Source organism: Pleurodeles waltl, chromosome 6 (assembly GCF_031143425.1).
Source record: "Pleurodeles waltl isolate 20211129_DDA chromosome 6, aPleWal1.hap1.20221129, whole genome shotgun sequence".
Lineage (NCBI taxonomy): Eukaryota > Metazoa > Chordata > Amphibia > Caudata > Salamandridae > Pleurodeles > Pleurodeles waltl.
This window is the reverse complement of record NC_090445.1, coordinates 470850128-470875448: the sequence shown is the minus strand read 5'-3', so window position 1 is coordinate 470875448 and position 25321 is coordinate 470850128. Positions and strand designations below refer to the sequence as shown.

The window sequence follows — 25321 nt, the reverse complement described above, 5'->3', positions numbered from 1 at the left end:
TGTGGCATTTTGAAAAACTCCGTAGTACCTAATAATGGAGAGCCCGTAAAAGAAGGGCCAGAGTGAGACGAAGTGAGAAATTAAGGTGCACACGGAATGCAAATGTGAAAAAAAAAATCTTACGCAATCAGATGAAGATGAGACCTGTAGAAGTAGACAGATGGGCGCAAGGACATTTACATTTTTTTGTGCAGGTTTCAATGAAAGACTGAGTACAGGGGGAAGAAACTGAGGCAGCAGAACATGTTTGCTGCCATCTGCAAAGGCATTCATTCTTGTTATTCCCTTCCTGTTGCACAAGAAGGGGGTATGTGAGGTACATATCTACTCGAATCAAATTATGCCTGTCTCTAGCTTTTTAATTAATCTCACACAGGTTTTCCACCCCGTTTCCCCCCCCCCAGGAAAGAAGCAATAATTCTATGTCCAGGGCATCCATTTTAGGTCTGAAGAAGAGATAGAAGATAGATCTCAGGATGTCAGGGAAAATTGTGTGGAATGCATTCTCCAAAAGTTAATTAAGGAGAAGGAAGTCTTGTCTATTGCTTTAGTTCTCTCCGGGCATTTTGGATTAACTCATATATACATTTGTCTGGGAAGCAAATCTCACATTTCCAGTTGCCCTTGGGCAGATTGTAAGCATAATTAAACTTTTGAGTTATGATCTCCAGATATGACAACTCAAGAGCCTGTCTCTAGCTGGAACAAATCTTTACCTTTCATTTAATGGGGTATAGAGGAAGATGTCAGATTTGGGACCTGCTCAGGGGAACACAAAGTCTTACTGCTAACCTTATGGCTAGATAGACTTCTGTGGGTCTCTTGCAACAATCATTTCCAAGCCACAAGCCTTTGGAAGTCTTACTCAACACACAATCAGGTTGTATGTCAGCATATCTTGGGTATTGATCCCCCTACAAGAATATCTTAGCCAGAACACTGACTAACAAAATATCATCAAGGTAAGTATATGTAAGTTTGTACAGATTTACTGTTCTTAAATCTACCTCTACCTATCTTGACAGTATGTATATCATGAAGCTACATGTATTAAATCCACAATATTCTGGTACCATAACCACAATTGCTGCCTCCCTGGCAGACAAACTTCTTTTGCACCTGCTTAATTTCCACCCTTCAGGGATCTTTTTATCTTCTGTAAAATATCTCACCAATTGCCTATACATACAATGCTTCAGTATAATTTTGTATATATGAAGCTGAACTGGGTCAATGGTAAAGATACACTCAATGAAAAATTTGCTCAGAAGCTGGATTCTGAGAGTTACGATGGACTGTTTCTTTGTTGTGATACAATGCTTTTTATGTCCACTCACTACATTAGTAGTTTTTAACCTTGGGTCTGTGATTCCCTCGGAATCCGCAAAACCTACTCAGGGGATCAGTGACTGTTTAGGAATCTAAATACTATTAGCAGATTGATAAAGTACATATACATCTACAAGCAACATTGAAAAATGAAAAATCTAAAACTTAATGTGAAGGAATTGGAAATTGGGGGCTAAAAATTAAGTTGGTATCCTTATCTTGATTTATGTGCGCAGCATAAGTAGTGCAAAAATAATCTAGTATTAATAATTGGTGGCCTCAATTGAAACTGTGGAACATGCCAATAAAAAGAGAGCTTACATTAGGGGGAAAGAAGGCAAAGTCATATGCCAGCATCTAGCAAGTTGCCTCGTCTTTTAGAAATAAAAATACTTTTGGAAAAGCTCCAACATTCCCCAAAAAATGAAAAATTCAGTTTCTGCATATTCTATGTTTGTAAATGTAATGGCAGTGTATAAGTTGTGTATTTGCTTGATCTCTACTTGTTTCCGGAATTTTGGGTATTGTTTTGAGTTTTAAATCATAGAACTCGCTTAGGCATGGTCCCCGACTTCCAGTAGTTATTCAGTGGGAGCCACAGAAGTCACAAGAAACGCTGCTCTACATCCTTGCAAATTTCCACTAAGTATTAAGTATTAGATGCTTACATGAACATTGGCCAACCATTAACGCCTTTGACTTTTCCACTTATTCTTTTAAGGGTGGCTTATGTGTCATCCTCAGACTTTCCATGGAGCCTCTCCATGTTTTGTATATTGGCACCCACCAAATTTGGGTTGTGTAAATATTCAATCAGCTACCTTTGCTTCAGCTGCATCTATTATAAACAATCTTATTTCCAAATCACCACCATAATCACTTAACTCAGACCGTAGTATATTGTATTTACTTAGGCAAGATTTAGGATGATTTTACCAACTCAAGGACCATTTGCCAAAACGTCGTGATTACAAAAGTATTCATGCATTGGGAGACTTGACCATACTTAAAGGTCCAACTGCGCTGCTCCCGGAAGACTTTGGCCCTGATTTAGAGTTTGGCAGGTTACTTTCTCATAAATGTGATGGATATCCCGTCTGCCTTTTCAGAAGTTCTTTACATACGATAGCACTTGTAATAAAGTGCACGATATATCTGTCACGTTTTTGACAGAGTACCTGTCAACCAAACTCTAAAACAGGCTCTTTGTTTCAATATAATTTATATTTCATTGCAATTGTTGGAACACAGTGTAAATGTCAACTTTCGAAACAAAATGTTCATTTCAGACCTTGGATTGCACAGTTCTCTCGCCAGCCTTAGGCACGCTTCTTGCAAATCAAGGAAGGAGAGAACATATTCAAATAGAAGATAAAGCACTGCAGAAACCCCGCTCTGTGTTCAACCGAGGGCACTGGAGAGCCAATTTGGAAGATTCCACTGTGCGCCAGGATGTGTGCAGCGCCCAGAGTGATAGCGAGGCGGGAGACTTCGGCCCCAGGGCCACATCCATAAACACTTATTGGTTTTGCCACTTAAACACTAGACCAACCAGGGCCATCCGCCTGGAAATAAGTGGCAGCGAGGCATAAAATGGAAGGGAATAGTTATTTTTGTGCTACATTTGATATATGTATTTATAAAAGAACGGTAAGGATCACGGAGCAAAGCCAATTCTTTCTTGCCCTCAGTCTAAGGAGCTTTCACTCAGTTGCGTTTCATTTTTATCTTTTATCTGTATTTAATAGTTGGTGATGTTGTCATCCTCTGCAATGAAATAGTTTACGCAATGGCAAATGTGAAAAAATGCAAACATATTAGTATGTAGAATAAAAAATCATATTTGGTGAATATTTTTGTTGTCCTAGAAAAATTTTCAATGGTTCTACGGATATTTCTAACCCACCCAGCATTGAGCCTATTTCCACTCCTTGTCCGTCACTCTTTTGCGCTCTCTTTGCCACGCTTTATCTCTTTCTCATTCTCGATTGTTCTATTTTTTCTTTATCCATTTCTTTATCTTGCGCTCCTTTTCTTTTTTTCCTCTCTCTCCATTTCTTTCTTTGTCTCTGTCTTATAGTTTCTCTCTCTATCTCTCTCTCCCTGGGTCTCACTTTTCCTCTTTCTCGCCTCCCACTCTTTCTCTCCTTTCTCGCTCTCCTTCTTTGCCATTCTTGCTTTTTCTCGCTCTTCATTCCCCCAATTTGGAATGGGACAGAAGAATTTTCCAGCTCTCGTGATTTTGGGAAGTCTCCTAATTTTTCCACAGTGTATGACTGTTCCATCTTCTCTGACGCGGACCGTTAACTTACTCCTTTTATTTTATATTAAACAGACAAGATTTATTTTGAAAAGCAGTCTTGCTTCAGTGTTAATATTCCGTTTGGTTTGGTTTAAACTGTTTTTCGGTGGTCCGAATGATATCGCAGGCTTCCACCTCGTCCAAGGCCCTTTAACTCGTAGGTGTTTGAAATGTAAATATGAATCGTGTGAGTGAGTGTGTGCGCTCGACTGGGGGCTCGACTGGGGCTCAATAAAAATAGGAGTCTGGCGCCCGACAAGTCAGGCCTCAAAGGCACTGCAATATCTCGAAATTTTGAATTGTAAATAAAAAGCACTATGTGAAAGATCAGTCCCAGCCCCGGGGTGAAAAGGGGAATAAAAAGGCAGGAAATTCATGCTAATCTCTTCGAAACACCAACACAGGTCCCTCCGATTTAATTACATGCTCTGTTGTTTCAGATGAAATTTGCTGGGCAAAGGATAAACTGTGCCGTGTCCCCGGGCGGATTCACGGCTGTTGTTTTTTATATATATAAATATATATATGCTCCTGCAAACGCGCGCCCCTTTCTTGCTCTCGGTAGAGCCCTGAAAAACGAAGCCCTTGAGAGAGGATGTGGCTTTACCTCCAGAGCTGCCCACTGTGGAACTGAGGAACCAGGTTTGGGCCTTGGCGTCAGCTCAACATTCTGCGATTCTGGACAAGTCACTTAGGGCCAGATGTAGGTAGGTATCAAATTGCGACTTGCAATTTGCGAGTCATAGCGACTCGCAAATTGCAACTCGCAATACGAAATGTAGAAAGGTGTCTCAGACACCTTCTGCGACTCGCTATGGGGTTGCAAAGACCCACCTCATGAATATTAATGAGGTGCGAGTCTAGGCACTCACAGGGATGGTGGCCTGCTGGAGACAGCAGACCACCATGTCTGTGACTGCTTTTAAATAAAGCAGTTTTTTTTCTTTTCTTTTTGCAGCCCGTTTTCCTTAAAGGAAAACGAGCTGCAAAACTAAAAAATTCCGAAACCATTTTGTTTCGTTTTTTTCAGAGTAGGCAGTGGTCCATAGGACCACTGCCTGCTCTGAAAAAATATTTTTTGTGGCATTCACAAAGGGGAAGGGGTCCCATGGGGACCCCTTCCCTTTTGCGAATGTGTTACCATCCACTTCAAGTGGATGGTAACTGCGAGTTGGTTTGTGACCGCATTCGCGGTCACAAACCAACTCAGCATGGCGATGCGGTCGCAAATAGGAAGGGAACACCCCTTCCTATTTGCGAGTCGCAGCCTCAAATTGCGAGTCGGTAATTTGAGGTTGTGCATCGCGTTAAGCCTTTTGCGCCTCGCAAACTGCGTTTTTAGCAGTTTGCGAGGCGCAAAAGGCTTTCTACATCTGGCCCTTACTCTCCCCATGTCTACAAATGATGCATGTGACCTTATGTAATGGAACTGGCGCTCACATAAAGCGCTGGGCCTTCATTAGAATTCGCGCTAAATTAAAAAACTGGAAAAAATGTACTAAGAGGTAAAAATAAGGTGTTAACATAAGGAAAGACAAATAGACACCCATTTACTGGCCGATTTATAGAAAGTGAAAACAAAAAAACTAAGATAAATCGTGGCTTCCCTTAAATTGTGTGATCTTAGGTAAATATTTTGCTTCACTAAAACTCTTTTTTTCTTCATTATTGCGCATGAAAGAACTTTATAAAATGTTGGTTCAGAATACCAGTAGTACAAAATTGTCACTTTTAATAAAAACTTCTTAGTGCCACACGTTAAAGAAATCTAGGTTTTTTTTTAATTTGAGGAGACTTTAAAATATTTTACATGGTTTGTTTTATAATTTACATAGCAAATATTTTCAGGGCTCAGCTCCTGCACGGGCTGTAAGATCCAAGCAGGACCACTGGCTTGGCTCTGGCTCGGCTCTCCCTTTTAATTTGTTGGCCCACCCACCTGTATTTAAAATTGCCAAAAAATTGACCCACTTGGCTTCTATTCCAAGTTCTGCTGAGTAGTATCTCAAGCTTTCCCAGGGGTGGGATCACATCCATAAAAGCAAATATCCTTTCAGGCGCACTCAGGAGGAAAATGTGGGTAGAAAAGGGCCAAGAATCTGTCAACTGCATACACTAATGGACAGCTTTAGTTCCCGAATCTACGTTTTCTCTAATTCAATGCCTGGGAACTTGTGATGGCCGGCTACTGTGTTGGAGATACCATCTGGAGTTTGTGACTCTGACACCAGTTTTTCCCCCTCTACTTACCAACCACCTCATAATATATCCCCTATATGGGCCACCAACTTGTGCACACTTTCCTTCAAATATGGAAAAAACTAAAGGAAAACTTTCCTATGGGAAATTCAGGGAATCCCCTATATTTTAAATGTGTTTCTCGTTGCGCTGGAGTTGAAAGTGAGATTGTTGTTTTTTGTACTTTATAAAGCTCAAGTCGCCTCAAAGTGGAGATTTAGACTTTTTTAATTTCATGATAACAATGTGAGAAATTCTGAAACAGTCAAGCAGGTGCCATTGAAGTGAAAGTTATCAAGGCCCTTGCACCCTATAAACTGGATTGTGTCTTGGAATTTAAGGAATAGGTGTTATTACCCAACTCAGTGGTGCGCTCCTTCAATCATTTTTCTGAGAGGGAAAGGCGAGTTGAGTCCTACATGACTTTACTCTGTGGGTCACTTAGATCCCAGAAGCTGGTACTCAACTCCTTGAGCAATTACCTAGAATCCAGTTTTATGAATTGTCAGACAGGTCATTATGAACAAATAAGAAGGTCAGGCACCTGATTCACAATGATGTTCTGTGTGAGTGAATTAGTTATCACACTCATACTGGGCGATAGGTGTACCTAGGCATTGACTTGCTAGAGTGCATGCAAGAACGAGATTTTTTTTTTGCTGTGGTAGACCCTTGCTATTCAACAGTTCTGCTTTGAAAAAAAATGTTTCTTGGACAGTCTTCTGATTTTTTCATTTGGGATTTCAAACATTTGATGAGGCAAGGTGAGGCAAGTACTTGGTTTATTTACCTGGGAGGCCAAGATAGTGGTCGCTCTCTACAATGCTTCAGCCCACCTCCACTAATTAGCCTTCTTCAAAAGTGACGCCACCTTCTGCTCAGGAATGCGTAGGTGGGAAAAAGAATGGCGCCATGGGAATTTTACTTCTTCTACCCCAACCTGTTAGTGGCAAGAACGTAGGCCTGATCCTCATAGGCTAGAAAAAAATGGCAGAAGTCGGCCATGGCGGCCTTGAGGTTGGCCCACTGGCAGGGTCTTAGTGATTGCCCCATACCAGATGGTTCTCCTGATACAGTGTTGAGTCATGATCAAGCAACGCCCCTTTCACCAGGCCTGCAGTCCACTGTTGGTGAGGTAGCTTTCCCAGAGTCTCTGAGCTGTAGTAGGAGTAGTCGGTAGACAGGACCTGAGCGAGAGGCCTCTCAAAGGTGTGATCAAGCTCCTGGTCTACATCATGGCACTGCCCATGGAACAGAGTTGGGTGGCACCGTAGCCTGGTCCTGCGAGCCTCGGTGCCCCAGATGGGTGGCAAAGATTGAGCAGCAGGGCATAAGTTCCCAAACTGCAGTTGATGCTGCCCCTGGGTGGTGTCGGTGGGAACCCCGGCCCAAGGATCCGGCCATCACTGGACTGTTTCCTTTTGTGCTGTTTGTAGACTTAGGGTGGGTGGCCTGCTTGGTGAGCAGATCGTGAGGTGCTCGTGAGGCCAACCCTCTCCACATCTTAAACAGGATCTGCCCCATTTGAGGATGTCCTTAGTTCATGGACCCTGAATCTGGGGCTAATTGACATTTGAATTGGAAACTTGAAGGCAAGAGATCTCCTGGGCCTCTCTCTCTCTCTCTCTCTCTCTCCCTCCTCCATCCCCGGGCCATTTTTGCTGGGGTCATCTTGACATCACCTGCTCTAACCAATACCCTGAAACCGGTCCCAGGATGCTTGTTTCTGGTCCAGGGAAGATCTAGCCTGGCTGTTCGGGCTGGACTGTTCCCATGGGGAACAGGGTCAAGACTGATTTGCATATGGCTGGGTCCCAACTGGAATGGCATGGCAAGCAAAAAAACTGATGGATTAAACCCAGATCTGTGACTGGGGGTGAATGTTTGATTTGTTCTGCATTCCGTCCATCATCTGTTGTTTTTGCACTAACCAATTCTGTGGCCAGGTGGTACCAGCTATACAGGGGTAACTCTCCCAGCTGCTTGTGCTAACCGCAGGTCAACCAGGAGTCTGTGGTGCAACCAAGCTAGAGGTGCACCCCTTCTCCTCCACAGGACATCTGGCTGACACCCTGGTCAGAGTGATTAGAAGATAAGGCAGATGCGCCTGTGCAGATTCCTCCCTTTCCCTGCTCAAATGGAACTGAGTGTCTCTGTATTGAGTGATTGCCTCTTTGTGGCTTGTATCTATGTCCTAGGCAATACAATGAGACCTGGGTGACATATTCTGTGGACCCTGTACCATCCCGAGTGGTCCAATTGTTTGGCCTACTGTAGGGATCCTGGTGCATCTTCTTTAACTTAGTCGTAGATTGCTGTCATTAGGCCTGCTTTACGCTGTGGAAAGCACCTCCCCATTCATACCATCAAACCTTTGTTTGCTATAAAATTGACTTTCTGAGTGAGACTTGTACCATGGGGATTCAGTAGGGAGCTTACCCATTGTCCTCCATGCATTTGATGCCTTGGAAGCGAGGGGTGTCCTAGTCCCCACAGAAACTCCTTCGTGCCCTGCCCATTTTTGACCCTCACACCTCTGGATCCAGATGGATATCAGACTCGCTGCTTGGATGTTCTGGTGCTTTGACAGCATTTCAACCATGGGGAGGGACTAATCTACCTCCTCACAGGTGCATCCAAAAATTGATGCAAAAGCCCACAATTATACGTGCCTATAGCCACTGGGATGCCTCTGACTCAACAACCTTTTGAACCATCGAGCACCGACAAGGTAATCCAGGAATACCAGGCCTCCTGCAGTGCTCTCAAGGCCAGGTTAGAAGGGAGAGGAGTAGACTCTGCACAATGTAGTTGAAAGAGTCTCTGAAACAGAGGGCCACGTTGCTGAACTGGAAGAGGCAATCACAGCTTTGAAATACACTAAGTCCTGCCTCAGGACGGCAACCAAAACTCTAAAGGAATGCAATGAAGATGCTGAAAGCAGGGCAAGTAGAAAGAACTTATGATTCATTGGCTTCACAGAGAGAGCTGAGGGGTTGAATGCTAAAAAGGTCCTGGAAGCTTGGATGGATCACTTCTTGATTACCACTGCACAAAGTCTCACATTGCTTCATCCTGGAGAGACACTCCCTCTGTCCCCTTATCATTAGGATGTTAAACTACAGAGACAGGGATGCAATCCTTAGGGGAGCTACAATGATGTAAAAGTGGTCATCCCAAGCCATTTGGATCATGATCTTTCCCGATTACATGAGGTGAGTTCAAAAATGAAGTCAGTCCTTCGATGCCGAAAAAGCAGAAAGTGCAGGCAATAAATCTTAAATACACTCTCATGTTCCCAGCCATACTCAAAGTTATGTCGATTCTTGCTCCATCTTCTTTGGCTCACCAGAGGTGGCCTGAGACTTGGCTGTGGGGAAATAAAGCATTTAAAGCAACATCCTGCTCACCATGTAGAAGATATTGCCCGAGTGGAGGGACCTCCGGTAATGGCACATAAAGCCTAGACACTTAGGCTGGCAAAGGGCCCCCATCCCCTCCCCAACAAAGACACCAGACTCCTCTTAGGCTGAGAGTAATCGCCTACTGTGCAATTCACCTGGCCACTTCCCCTTCCTGGGTTCCAGACTTTGCTTCTGGATAGGGTCTTGTCTCCTTGCCTGTATGTCCAACTCATTTGACAAAGTGTCACAAGCCATATTCCATAGATAAAAGACTGGCAGAGCAGCTGTGTCAACTTTACCCTTCTGTTCTTCTTCTCTTGACAGCAATAAGTTATCCTCATCTACTTTACTGTACAGGGAGATTTTGCTCTTACTCAACCATTTGTTAAATAAATTATGCTTGTTAGGGCAACAGATGTTTCTGGGGTGGAAGTGTGGGATTAGGGGCAGTTTGAGGGCTTTACAGTTAGTAGACATGTTTGTTATATGTTTGCTATGTTCTGTTTCTACTCGCAGTGCTCCCATTCTCCCAAGGTACGTGAGCCATTGGTGCGCCAGGATAGGGTCTAACACTTTGCACTATGCACATTCACTCCTGGCGCCTTTCACAGGGCGAAACCACCTTCCATATCACCATGGCCCATGTGACTTTCTTTAGTCTGATGTCACGGATTGTTAACAGCTCCAATGACCAAATTACAAGGGGAGCAGGCCTCAGGTTCGCCAAATGTCATTCCCCTGCAGTGCTCCTTCATCAAGAAACCTATCTCTTTGGTTCACATTACCCCTTCCCTGGCAGGGTATTCAATGCTGGCACGCTAAAGGCTGTAGTGACTCCGCTATAGTTACCCTGGTCTCTCCATCAGTATATCTACACTTGGAAATGGCGAATAACGAAAAACTGTAGACTTACACTAAGGTACAAGAGTAAATTTACCTATGAGTAAATCTACACATGTACATTTACCTTTATTATTAGGGCCTTGAGACTTTACCCGGAACAGCTGGTAAGACACCTCCATTGCTAATGTCTCCATTGTAGACATCTACATGCGACCTGAGGTTTGCAAGATCGGATGTTAAAATGAGTACCATGGAGTTGGGTAATACTTACCACTTGTTTCAGCACACATGGAAGACATAAATTATAGAGCATGCCGTGCTGACCTACTTTTGTGAGCCCAGAAAAGGTGGTGGACTGGCATCTGACTCAGCCTGGCAGCCGCAAGGCACTCTGCGCCGCAGTAAAGATTTTGAACATGCACCACTGCTGGTTCCGGGCCACTTGACTGTAGGTGTGTGCCTTCCTCATTAACATCTCAAAAGGCAAAACATGTTTTAAAACTGCGTTAGCAAGACGCTTCTTGTACAGTAGCTCCTCCCTACCATTTAGCTTGTAAATAAATGTTGGCACTTTGCAGGCACCACTCTGCAATGCTTGTTCACAGTCAGATTTACTCCGGGTACGAGACATCTAAAGATGTCTCATACCTTGATTAAATCTCACAAGCCCAAAACATATCCTAATTTACTCCATAGCTAGTGTGTGTAAATCGAGTGGTGGTATCGTCAGGGCAGTATGATGCATTGGAAAATGTGCATGGACTGTACATGCCTATTGCACCAGGAGGGAGAATTAACCCAACGTTTTATGTAATATTTACTCTTTTTGGTAGTGACCCTCAATTCCATTGTTTGGGGCAGCGGTTGATCTGCCAGAGGTTCTGGCCTGCATGGACCGTATGACAGTGAACAGACATGGGCCTTCAGCGCAGCCATCTTGCTGCTGCGGTGACAGACTATGAACCAACCAGGGCACTTCAAATGCAAAAAGAAATACCGATTCGCGTATTTTTCGGAAAGGGATTGATAGGCAAGACAGGCCTTTTGAAGAGATTGTTGTGTTCTGTTTTTTGTATGAAGGCAGTCTTAAAATAAATGCCAATTTTCGTAGGCATATGAACTGGTTTCAACTCCTTGGTTTATTATTCAGAAATGTAAAAAAAAGAAAGGCGGAAAACACATTTCATGTGGGAACATTTCGTTCTGACTTAATGGCGAATGAGTAACCGCCTCGCAAGATTCGATATAGTTTTAGTGTTAAGAGAGGCTGTGTTTTTTTTTTTCTAATTTTTTTTTTCTGTAGAATAATGAAGACCTGTTTACCCCGGGGACAGGGAAGAACGTGTTTATCAAGTTCTCATGCCTTAGTCTGAAAGCTAAGAGGCCAAGCGGAGCTGCTGTGGGGCCAGGGCTGATAGGACACTGAGCTGCCAATAAAGTCCTCTCTGGTCCTGTAAAGGCCTTGAGAAGCCACCTGGGCACAGGTGTCGGGGCTGAACCACGTTTGCTAAAGAGAAGGGGGTTTGCAACACGGTGACCTCTTCTGTAATCAGAAATCATTCTGGGTATGTGAAATATCAGTTAGTTTCAGATTTTCTTAGATGTAAAGCAAATGAAGGATTTGTGATCACTAGTGCAACCTTTCCCAATCAGTCAAGACCTGCCCATTGCAGGCAAGTGCTGAGCACGCTTCTGCCTCCCGCACACACAGGACTTGTGGCACTGGCGACAGCAGTCCAGTGATTGATCATCCACACGCCGGAGCTACAAAATGGCGCTCAGCCAACAGTGCAAGCTTCCCTCTAGCACACAGCGGATACCGCACATTGGCATCACTGATGCCGCATATCCAGAATATACATGCCACATGCATCAGTAATGAAAGGTTCCGTCACAAACGGATACGTGGGGCACAAGCATAGGTAGTATGTGCTTCCATCCTAAGCAACATTAGAGCATACCACCCTCACAGACACAACAGATGCAGTACAACAGTGAAAGGTGCAACCTTTTATCTCAAGCAACATCAGTGCATTCTACGCTCAAAGACACGAAGATGCAGTAATAACAGTACTAAGTACTAGTGCAGACATTCATCACAAGCAACATCAGTGCTCACTGCCCTCACAGGCACAACAGGTACAGTAAGAATTACCGGAGCATCCTTTCTTCACAAGGAACATCTGTGCCTATTACCCTCAGAGACCCAGCGGCAGGATAGGGGCAAATTTCACAGCAGTGTTATGTAAATTATACGTAAAGAAAAGCCAAATTAGGCTGTATAATGCGGCACATTTTGTAATTGTATAACTTCATTATGTCGGCATTTTTTACATTTGTAAAACTGTATGGGCATTGGTTGCACCCCATTAGTACCAGTTTAACATCACAATATAGCAATAAGCAACAGAAAGGTGACCAGCCCAGCTTTGCCAAGGGCCTTCCACTGCACCGAAACAAGTATGCATACTTAGTAACTTTTAAATTCTTTGAGCTAGAATACATTTTTTTTGTTAAAATCAGCAGATTATGTGGCAGATGATGGATTATGTGGCAAATGCAGCAAATCTATAATTATGGGGAAAGTGTAGTGGCCTCACAATTGTTTAATTCCAGCAGTGCTCCATATACAAACAGAACATATGCAACGTGGCCAGTATCTGTGGAAGCTTGTCGCACACTTCCCTTATACTCAGTGGCATAACACAAAATGATGGACCACCCTGCAGAATGTGAGGAGTGGCCCCTGATTCTCAAGTATCTCAAAGATATTCATTGGCTTGGGCTGAATGTAGGCCCCCTGAAAGATTGGGGACCCACCTGCACCACAGGGGCTGCAGGGGCCAGTGTTATACCCTTGCTCATACACAGCCAAGAATCAATATGGACAGAAGCAGTGCAAGCTTCACTTTCACATAGAACACGTACAGCACAGGAAGTACCAGTGCAAGCATCCCGGTAACACAGACCTTACAAAGCACAGGTAGCAGTAGTGCAAGCTTCCCACACACAAGTGGTATTGCAGCAGCTGTGAAATGTTTATTCTCAAACAAATTAGTTAGATAACACAAAGCAGTTGTGCAAGCTTCTTTCACACAACTCAGAAATATATTTTTAGTGTACAGTCTTCCCTCACACACTAAAATAAGCACAACACAAAAAAAGCAAATCATGCTTTTTCACTCACCCAACAGGCGCAACATTCTTGCTGTTTTAAACAGGCATTGTTATTTATATTATTTATTTCTGTTTCCTCAGAGTCTCAAAGTTGCTTTAAATAATATTATTTTGTGCTTAAATAATAAACGAACAAAAAGTACTATTGGCGTCTTCTTAATTTCCCTACCGAAGCATCTAATCAATGCTTGGGAGGATGAGTTAGATTATCGTGCTTTACCATGGCCATTCCGTGCTTGGTCCCTCTTCTGCGACTGGCCCCAAAAGTGATAGTCAACTAGGAACATAATGACATTTTGATGCTTCCTTGCTTCATGCAGGCTTCCAAGCAATTTTCCGCATGCTCATAGTTATTTGTTAGTTGGCCAGAGGATTGAAACCAATACCCATGGATGGAAGAATTTCTAAGGAAGCGCTAGCCCACCTGACTAGCTCACCTGTTCTCCCATGTAAAACAGCATTCATCGAAAGGGCAGTTTCAGCACAACAAAATCATGAAGAGAGTTAAAAATAAGAGAAATTCCACCGGAATTGTAACAATGAAAAAGGCAGTGCAGTTTTAAATATCCGACATCACATGCTATCATTAGAAGACCGTGGTATTGAATTAGGGATTATGTGCAGCACAATGTGCAGAAGGGAGCCTGGGTGTGGTGGGGAGGGAGAAGAAGAAGCTAGGGGGTGGGAAAGCTACAATTTGCGCTGCCGCTGTCACTCTACTGTCGCAACTTACTGCCCACCCCTGTCATTTCTCACAGTGCTGGGGTATAATTTGCACCACGTGCAGTGTGAGAGCACCACAAGCCTTCGCTGTTGAGGATCGAGAGGGTGCCCGGGGATGAGCTTTGAGATGTTTTTTTGTTTTTCCTTGCTTTTTCCTTCTGTCAGTACTTTCTTGTTCAAAAGTGGTTTCCGCCTGCACACTCAGTGTTTGTTGGCCATGAAGCAGGACACGCTCACTCTTCTCACCACAGACCGCTGTTCATCTTTGGTTTGTCTATCCATGCTCCATTGAGTGCAGAAGCTGCTGAGATGGCCTTTATCTCCACAGTACAGAGGCAGATGGACCTTATAGCAAACAGAGAAATTCCATATTATACACAATGCTTATGAAAGGCCAGAAGAGTGGGGGTGGAACTAGACACATATCAAGCTATGCCTAATAGTCCATGAAAAACATACTCTGGAATAAAACTCCCTATAAGACTCACTTCTTCTCGAAATAATACCCTAAAAAGAAATGTGAACATAAGCCTCACTCTCTGAAGAAACATTTCTTCGTAATTAAATGAGAGATTTTATTCTGCAAGAGAAGTTCCAGAAGAATGATATATTATTAAAGAGAATTCTCCTGAAGGCTTGCTATGGAATCAAGCCATGTGAAGACATGCTAATTTGGCAACAAGTTCCCTAAAAATAATTTATTCTGGAACAACATTCCTTAGGAAAGGCTTTATTGTGGAACACAAATGCTTGACTAATGATCTCTTTAGACTGTATCTGCACTGGAGGCCGAACATAGACAACAGAATGGAGGCCAGATAGCCAGGAGTTGTAGCTACCAGTAAGGCAAATGTCTTGCCACTTGACAGGACTCAGCAAGCAGAAAACTATTAGAGGAGGCTGGTGTGTGCCATACAGTGCGTTACATCTGATGTGTGTGTCTCTCCCTATACAAGCCGTTCTAGGCTTTTAATGTCAACTCTCCGTCAATAGAAATCTCCCAGTTCTCACATATGCCCCTTAGTCTCTTCAGAAACACTTTTTGGCCCTCATACAAGGGAAACTGACACTCATCACTCCATATGGAAAACACAACTGTATGAAGACAATCCCAGATTTTCTGTATTCTGGGTGGCGAAAGGGCTTCCAACTCACGAAGCCCCGAAGATAATCCCAGCACTCACTTGTATTTCAGAATGTAGCCTGCATCAAGATGCATAGTAAATAGATTGATGATCTCCTCTATAGTGTCCTTCTCATTTCACCTTTTCGTCTAGTCCTCTCTATCTCTAATGGGACTTTTTTCCTTTTGCCTGGCTTGTCTTCCCTTTGAAAAGTACATATATTTGTTTTCTCTGTGAATCCCCTCTGGTTCACATCATTGAGAGATATGTATGCATCATTTTTTTCCTTAGACTATTGCGGAATGGATGAGACTCTGCTCACATATGTGCATAGGAGGCCAGTCCTGACAAACCACAAATTATTTATTTTGAACCTCTAGAGGTGTTTTGACTTTCATTCGGTGCTTGGGATTTCCTGTTTCAATTTACTAGGCAGATACCTACATTTTAGTTTAGGATAACTCAGTTTCAGGAGAGTTTGTTTCAGAATGCACAATAGCTCAAGCAGTTGTTTTCAATACTGTAGTGAGTTTATTTTCAAAATAAATTTCTTCAATTTTAACAAAATATTTTGCCGAATATATAATTTTGCGTGGTGTTCAGTTTCTAAATACCTCTCTATAGGGGCATATGTTTTGGAGGAAATTTCTCTTTATGTTGCTATGTTCTATAATTAATCTTTGGAGTGGTCTCGTCCAATAAATCTCTTTTTTAAGAATTCCGTTCCAGAATAAATCTCACTTCAGAGAGATGTGATCCTTTGTAAATATATCTTCACATACTTCTGTACTGGAGTTTAGCACTCTTTATGGAGTTCAGAATAAAAATGGCTAGAGAAGTTCTGCTATAGAATACATTTCTTTACAGAAGGTTGTTTCCAAACAAAACATATATTTACATCAGTGTTTGCCTTTAAAATAGACCCCCCTCTTCACTATGGCCTGTTCCAAAATAGCGTTTTTCTGTAAATCACAAAAAACATCTGTGTTCAGTGAACCAGTGATGGGCTAAAACCTCTCTCGCTGAGCAGATCTTGTTGCTTTCAGCACTTAGCTGCAGTGGGATTTCTATGACTCCTTAAGTGCCCGTGCAGAAGGGTATCCTCTCTCCCATCTCACTGCCTGATCTGTTAGTTATCACAGTATCCACTCTCCACTAAATGGGATGAAAAATGCATATGAGTTCTGTGAACCTTTCCATCAATTGTGGTTTGTCTCCTGCAGAACGGAATCTGTTGCCGAGAAGATGCTTACCAACTGGTTCGCCTTCCTACTGCACAAGTTCCTGAAGGTAAGTTTGCAACTTCAAACAACGCACCTGTCTAGACCAATTTCTCCCCTCTCTGGGAATAGCCCTAGTAGATAGTGTGTTGAATGTTAGCCCACTCGTGAGAGCAGATATTCAGTTAACAGTATCAGTACATAAAACTCTGACACATTGTGATTTGGCTTTGTCCGTAGTTGCCAAGAGACTTGTGACATGTAGATGGTCTTATAAGTATTGCCTAGAAAATACTTCATCCAAGTTCATGTTGTCGTGAGAGGAACGATGATCCTTTTTTCCCTTCTAAAGTACTATACTGCACTTTATGCCATACAAACAGGTCACAGAGCTGAATTGAAAGGGGTTGTGGTTTAGATAATTAAGCCCCAGATTTCCATTATACGTGGATGGAATTTTCTGCTATCACCTTATAATGTGAACATTCAAAGGCATTGTTGCTGTGGTGATGGTAAGTGTCCTTCTGCATTGAGTGTGCCCTACATTGAGCAGGTCCTGAATTATGTGTTTTTGACAGGAGTGTGCGGGTGAACCTCTCTTCATGCTCTACTGCGCTATCAAGCAACAGATGGAGAAAGGGCCCATCGACTCCATCACCGGCGAAGCACGGTACTCTCTGAGCGAGGACAAGCTGATAAGACAACAGATAGAGTACAAAACACTGGTAAGTCCAAGGTTTGCTTCTACGCGCTTGTCCCACTTCCTGTGAGGTACCTGATCTGAGGAGGAGGAGGAAGCAGGGGCCCTTGTCACCACGTCTCCAGGTAGCAGTGGTGGAATGACGGGGGCAACAGGAAGGTCAGAGAAAAGCGCAGTGAGCAAAAGAGAGGCAATAAATTAAGGAAAAAATGAATGCAGATTTTGTCATTATGTGTCAGGGCAAAAAACTGAAATTCATTGTTTCTTTTTCGTTTTTGATAACGGGTGTGTTCATTTATTTTTAACTTTTGGTTTGGCCTTACCTGATTTTAGCACCTAGGCGTCTGGAACAAACATTTGCTATTCCAGGGTTTCATTGAGAGCTTAGGTTGTAATACATGATCTATAAAATCCAATTCCAATATTACTCTCATTAAAAAATTCTCACATCTAAAATTGTATGTTTGTTACTCAATTGTAGATCAGTTGCCACCAGTGCTGATGACATCCGACTGCTTGCTGTTTATGTACTTAGTTTATTTCTACCAGAAACGTGATGTGCTTCATCAGCTGCACCTATTTTTTTGCTGGGGTGTTGGTCATGTTGGGTGTGTTCATAAACCTGAGGGCAGAGTGGCTGCTGTCTTTAAAGGTTCAGGGACCTGGCTTCTAATCCCCACTACACCTTTTTTTTTTAAGTGCTTTTTATTAAAGTTTCGAATCACAGTAACAACAGATTGAGGGGCATACTTATAATCCCCTAGCACCACCCTGCGGCACATTAGTGTCATTATTTTTTATGTTAATGTGGCCCAACGAGGCCGAAATCCCCGCGCCGTATTTACAGAGTGGTGCAATGCATGCGTTGCGCCACTCTGTAACCTTTTGCGCTACATTATGCCTGCCCCAAGCATAATATATGCAAAAGGGGCATTCCCCATTAGGGGGGCTGATAAAAAGGTGCAAGGAAGTCTATGAGATTTCCTTGCACCATTTTTTTACAGCACTGTTAAAAGGGGGCTTCCATTCTTTAGAATGGGCCCCTATGTACTCTGCAGGAGTAGCACCAACATTTTGGCGCTACTCATGCAGAGTACATCTATAGCGCCACATTGAATTAGGCTATTGCCCCCTACCCTGCACCATGGTGCAGCATATTTTAAATACGGTGCACACATAGTGGTGGTAGGGGGACGCAGAGGGGTGCTCTGCATTGCCACTTTCCATAAATCTGCCCCTGAATGTGGCTGATGAAACAGACCTTCCCTAGAACAATACTGACTTCTGGTATATTATTGTTAGGTGCGTATTTCCACATCCCAGCACCTAAAGGTAGAAAAACACATGTAGGCCCCTTCAACCCGCAAGCCATTCCCAAAAATCATCAACATTTTTTCACTAACCAAACTGATTATTTGAAGGGTCCAACAATTTATTCATCGTCTAAGCTCATTCAGCCATATCCTCAGCGAGCTTATCATCTCTCCTCGTGCTTTAATTTGCTGTTCATCCGTCCGATCCCAACTATGGAAATCCCTTTTCCATCATTTATGCGCAGGTGGTCACACAGCTGCCAAATGGATTGCCGTTCTCCTCCTTGCCAGCTCTGTGCCCAGTGCTAACAACCACAGCACTCCACTTTTGTATTTTCTGATATCTCTCCGCATCCCTTCCACATTTTCATAGTAACTCCACTTAATCTAATCGTTCACCTCTTAAAAATATAACTGGTTCTTTAGCTGACTTTTCTTATATTGTTAGTTTTGCTGTGGTAGGTCAGTGTTTGACCATTTTATTTGGGTCTTCTTAACTTGCTTTAGGATCTGCAAGAGGACTTCACTGTATCTCAGTGGCCAAACTTCAGAATTTGTCCTCTTTATAGCTAATCCTACTCATTCTAAGGTGATATTTTTGACTTTGCAATGTTGTCTGACATCTCATCTCTTAAAAACCGAAACATTGCTACTTTGAATATGTTTTTCTGCTTTCAGTGTCTAATGTAGGATACGTTGTTGATTTATTTTCCCTACTTCTTTTTTCCAGGAAATGCTACTCCTGCCTTTTCATCCATTGTAACGCAATTTATGTTACAAATGAGTTGGCCTCATCATTTGTTAATCTTGGTATAGTAGGTTAGCCTACACAAAGGAGAGATTTATGGCAATATGTTTTTTTTTGGCAGGTTATAGGTCCTTAACGTAGAGATAATATCTCTGTATGTTTCTAAATATTGTGAGCTGCATTATTTTTAATCTGACTAACATTAAACTGATTCCGTTAAGTTATTGCAACAAATTACTGCTTTTAGGTGTGTTTAATTTCACACTACAGATTCTGTTTTTATTTTTCAAGACTTCAACCATACACTCTCTTTCACATGAAAGAGCAAGATGACAAGGATTTAAGCAGTACGTGGAAAGGATGATGATGTGACCATGTATTATAAGGAATAAAATACTCTCTGCCATGCACTAAAAGGATATTGCCCTAGTTTCATGACACTATAAAGGAATATGTTCACAAACTCCTCTGTGACTTACAATACCATTATAATGTGAGGCAGGGTATGCTTTATCCCATACAATGAGATGTTAGGTGAGCTTTCCCTGTAAGCATGCAGAGCTAGAATCAAACAAAACATGCCATTATATACTTGAGAACTATCTGCTCCTTACCAACAAATCCATCAGGCTCAATGCAACTCTTGCACTGATCTCTTCTGTCAATTTAAAATAATTTCTGTAGTCCCTCTGCATTCGTATTCTGTCAGAAAAATGCAGATTTAAGCAAAAATTGTAAAACAAAGTCAGTTTTTAATGATCAAATATTATTTAAATCTCTTACCTGAAGTTCTAATTCTCCATTCAGATAATTCAGACATATCATAGCTTTTTATTCACATATTAGAACTGATTCAGATTTAAATCACTCCACTTCCTGTTTTAAACCTCCATTTGTTTCATTGTGGACTTAGTTGCCTCCCCTAAATATGACTTTTTTCCAAAGAACAGTTTCAGTGCATCTTTCATGTTTTGTTATTATGAAGGACGTGGTAAGAAGGTCTTTCTCCTGCATTCTTGTATTTGTAGGCGTATCATTGAGTCAGGGTTATTTTCGTGTCTCTGTAAAAGGTAGACACATTTTTCTCTCTTGACCCTTTTTGACTTTCCTACCCATTACTGCTCTTCCATCCCTGGGTATAATTTTAGAGCGTGTGCCTCTGCTTAGTTAAACCATCTTATTTAGAAATATGATTTTCTCTGACTGCATCAACGAGGCCTTCACTCTGTTTACTGCTCAGAGACAGCCACAGCTCACGTTATCGATGTTACTCTAAGCATTCTGAATGAGGGAGGTGGCACTTCCTTGCCCTTTTGGATTTCGAAGGGATCTTTTAAGTAGATGACCATGAGTCACTACGGTCTCCCCTATCCACACAGATACAGTGGGTGATAGGGTTTTCCGAAAGTGCCTGAAAGTTTTTATGGTTTGTTGAATATGTTATTAAGCATTACTTGGTTGTTAATGTAGCCAACCGTAAAGGATTTTTTATGTCCATCAGCACCAAAAGGTAATTTGTGCTTTATATTATGCTGTACATGAAATAAAATTCAAATATAATAAAATCAATTTTGGAAAAGTTCTGCTCTTTCCCTACGGACCAGAAGTTGTTTTGAAACTTGGTTCACAAGACGTCCTTCAATTATTCTGTCCTGTGATGTGGCCCAGTGCTCACTTCATTCTCCAGTAATGTTTACCATCTACCTGTCGTAAGTGGGAGGCATGCTGGATGGTAAAGTTATCCATCTGAACGCTGATGATACTAAGTTGTATCTAAAAGTATTTTCTTCTTCTGATATGTATGTCCTTCTAAGACTGGGTTTCATCCCTAACTTGAGTCGTGATTGTGTACATTTGTTTTGAAAATATATATCCCACTTCGGTTTCAGGAGCCAAATTCTTTGGCCTAGGTTTACAAAGGACTTGTATTGTTCTTGCATGACACAAGTCATGGCACTGCAACGCAAGTCCTTAACTGGGATTTACAAAGCCTCACAAGGGCGACTTGACTTTACAAGGAAATGTAGTGAATGCAACGGCTTGCACGGCGTTGCGTTAGATTTCACTGTGGTAGGCTTTCCATGGGTGAAACATGGGCAATCCTGTGCATCCACCCATGGAATTTGACACAATTCCAGATAAACAAACACATATAAACATTGAATTGTGTCAAAATGATAAATATCTTAATATCCCATTATTTCCTGCATTCTGCAGCACATGTAGAGAGACAGAATTGCCTCTTTGCATTATCCGGAAGACAGCCCATCCTGCACAAAAACAATCCTGCCTGCGACACACGCACCCTTGCATTATCGTGCTAGGGTGTCTGCATTGACGCTAGGCAGCACACAGCGCGCCATCACAAGAAGAGAGCAGAAACGCTCCATATCTTTCTAAATATGAAGCATTTCTGCTCTCTTTCTTTCATGCAGAGCAGCAGGTGATCTTGTTGCCCGGCATTGCTTGAAATAATAGCAAATATGCCCCTGAGTCTTTTACAATCTCTTGTTTTCAGAAGCTCATTTCTTAAAGGGTATAATTGGACAGTATTAAACGTAAACCTCTGAAATGAGAGATGTACTTTATGCACCCTAAGGACTTCCACGTTGCCTCACCATTATTTGTGCGTGCTTCTATTGATCATTTAAACCATCTTTAGGTTATTTGTCACAGTGTTCTTTGTGCCCTTAAGCATACCCCCATTTCATTAAAGGTGCCAAGAAGTTCAGTCATAATTTGCCTCTCCTCCGCATGGCAGTACATCTAGACTCTCTGCCCTACCTTGGGCACAGTTTGAAGCTGCATGATGGCCTATGTCTGTTACACTCAGCTTAGATGTTACTTCTGCTGATTCTTCTGACCGTGATGGCCAAAACATGTACTAAGAACTTCACTTCCTTTAGCTTCTGATAATGGAATAGTCTTCCACCAAATCACTGGAGAAGTCCTTCCCAAATTTATTTAGAAAATATCCCGTGGCAAAATACACCTTTCAGTCAAGTGATTGCTTCTTTGGGTCGGCTTTGCAAAACATTTGTTTTTGGGATGTATTTGGAAATTTGGGTTTGGGATTTTGTGAGTTTGTGGGTGTATTTATGTTTGTGTGAACAAAATTCCTGGTGGGTTGTTTGGGAGAGAAAACTGTTTTGTTTTTCTTGAATATGATGTAACTATAACTTTTGTCTGCAATTTTGCCAGTAAACTGTTTTGTATACTGAGAAGTGCCCTAGTCCCTACTCTGTGGTAGGTTCACGTAATACTAAAATATTAAAATAAATAAAGAGATGGTTAAACTCAACATGAATCAAAAGTATTGTTGATAAGCAAGGGAGAGGCAAGAGGATTGCCTTGCAAAGATTGTGATAGATTTGAAGTCCATTAGGAATGTTGTTAGTTTGAGGGTATCAGAGCAGTGCTATACACACACACAGGACAGGTAAATCACACAGGCATGCGAAGGTGGACAGAATGCGAGTGGGGCTCAGAAATGCCAATATTTGGATCATAGTTTTGAATAACGTATTGAGAATGAGGCATCATGCAACGGAAAGCCCTGATTCCTAACTTAAAGCCCAACCAAACCACCCGCGCTTCAAGCAATCCTTAAAGTTGAACTATTCAGGTCACTTGTCCGAAGACTTCCTTGGGCCACTGATCACAAATGCTGGATAGAGAGTCTGCCCTTATCCTGCTGGACTCTAATGGACTTTCTCTATTTTTACTTTACTGCTTTTCTTAATTCCTGTATACCCCAGCTTTCAAGGGGTACACCAGATTTCACAGCTACCTTAATAAATAGTAGCAGTGGGGAGAAGAGGGGCTTGGATCAGATGGATTAAGAATGAGATGAGACGGGTGACACACACGAGTGAGACAAGAGGAAATATATTTTAACGTTGTCAGTGGTGAAGCAGACTAGAGTAGAGGAAGGAGCAGAGGGACCCAGGTTTATGAAAATTCGAGCCTGTGGGCAATTGTGACAGTATGAACGCATGGACACCCACTTTTAAAAACGCAGATGCCCATGTTTCCATGACCAAGGCCTTCATTGAAACTAGCCTCACGAGGAGTAAGTCCTAGAATAGAGAGCTATACAGATGCCTTCAGAAAGATCTCTCCTCGGCCATGCTCTTGAATTCTCTAATTGAGTCCATCCTATTGTCCGTGGGGCTAGACATCATTGTAATTGAAATTGTCTATTCATGGGACAATCTCATTCCTTACTCAGAAGTTAATCTCCATGTTTTTGTCACTCCAGATCTCACACTTGTCTAGAAATCTCATGACTTGATGCTTTCCTGTTTTTAGATTTTGAACTGTGTCAACCCAGACAACGAGAACAGTCCAGAAATACCAGTGAAGGCCCTCAACTGCGACACCATCACCCAGGTGAAAGAAAAGATCCTGGACGCCGTGTACAAGAACGTCCCATACTCTCAGCGGCCGCGTGCGGTCGATATGGACCTTGGTGAGTCCTGTACATCATACACATGGCCAATGTAAACCTTTCCATTTGATATAGAACCCACACTGGATGGCAGTTCCCTACCCAAATGGAAGCTGTCATGGTCCGCACCAGCCCCCGGGTAGGCCTCCATGTTGGGTCATTTTGTTATAGGACATTGGCTGCCTGCGGCACATTGATGTGTGCAAACTGAAGGAGTGGGAGGGGAGAGGGTCTGAGCATGGTGGCCACATTGAAACCATAGTAAAGAGGCCATTTCTCCTCCCACTGGGGTCTGAATGTCTTTCTCCTGACCCCCAATACCCCACTGGCCACCAGCTGGGACATAGATGAGGTGGTGGAGATGTCCTAAGTGGCCTCTCTGGAGCCCAGGTGAGTTGGGAGGAGGTATGCTGACCTTTCCGTCAGGGGACAGCACTGTTCTTCCCCTAACCTCTACCCTGCTGGACCCTAAACATGTGCAGGACCCCGCAGTGCTCATTGTCTGCCACTGCGGGCTCTCCATCCGTGGGGCCATCTGCCGACGAGGGAGAGGAAGGAGAATACGTTGAGAGAATGTGAAGAGTGAGGGGGCAAAGATAGAAGAAGCTAAGGAGAGTTTAAAGGGAAAAGAGATAGAGAAACAGAGGTAGAGAGTGGTGGAGCGAGAGAAAATAGATTCAATGGGAGAAAAGCAGAAGTGAGTGGGGGGGATCAATAGACTAGAGATGTGAATACTGATAGAGATGTTGAAAAGGGAAAGAGAGAAAAACTAGAAAGAGAGGTGTGTTTGTATGGCAAAAAGTGAGACATAATAGAAAAAAGGATGAAGCAATGTTCCTCACTGGCTATGCTTTCCAGGGCCTCTGCAATGGGTGTACATTCCTTTTCTGTGAAGCATGACCTGCAGCTGCAACTATGAGTGATGTGTGCACTTGCTTATCTTTAGTGTGTTTCGTGGAGGATGGATTAGTAGACATATAAGTTACTGTCGGATAGCAATTCGTGCTTCCTTTTTGCTGAATCTACGCACTGTTTATATAACAAGTATCACTTACAGCCAATTTAATAGTGCTCACTTTTATGACCTCGGGATGATTTTCTTTACCAGTGTTCAAATTTGTGACCTCCAAGCCACAGCAGTAGTCACAACTCGCTGAGTCCTCTTTCTAGAGTGTGCTACTATTACGACAGCCAACATGCATTTGGGGGATTCTTGGGGTGCTTGGTATGGCAGAAAGAGCCACGCCAGATGGGGATGGAAACCAAGAACACTACAGACCTGATTACGAGTTGTATGATATTGTGATCTGGTAAATCTGTACATGAAAATAACATTACGTGCAACGACGCTGCACCACTACTGTGCTAACACAAATTATAACAATGGAAAGGAGACGTTTGAGACAATGTCCAATGGCAATGCATGGGCAAAATGCATTCTCAATAGAAGTGTCTTTGTATCCTCACATCTCGCTCGCCTCTAACCCTGCCCACTAGCCACGCCCCCTAGCTCAGTTTAATGAATACCTGCACTTATATTTTTTCCCGTTTAAAGCACTGGGCACAGCAAAATAAAGATTTGTACAGCTTGTTTAGATGGTAAAGTTGTCAGTGGGGAGCAGGTCCCAAAGCCTGCAACATTAGCACTGCACCACATTCATCACTAAATTAAAATATTCCTAGATTTTTTTCTCTATGATGCAGTGTTCCTGTGGAGCGAAAACAACTCTCTGATTGCGCTTTGAATGTG

At 42.6% G+C, this 25321-nt stretch overlaps 1 protein-coding gene across 1 annotated transcript in view; it reads left to right on the top strand.

Annotated features, from left to right (window-relative positions):
- Positions 1-25321, top strand: part of PLXNA2 (plexin A2) — a 473762-nt gene that overhangs the window by 415650 nt on the left and 32791 nt on the right. Inside the window, exons 23-25 of the mRNA XM_069238625.1 lie at positions 16364-16430; positions 16939-17085; positions 23433-23592. Coding sequence (XP_069094726.1) covers positions 16364-16430; positions 16939-17085; positions 23433-23592 — 374 coding nt within the window. The remainder of the gene's footprint in view (positions 1-16363; positions 16431-16938; positions 17086-23432; positions 23593-25321) is intronic.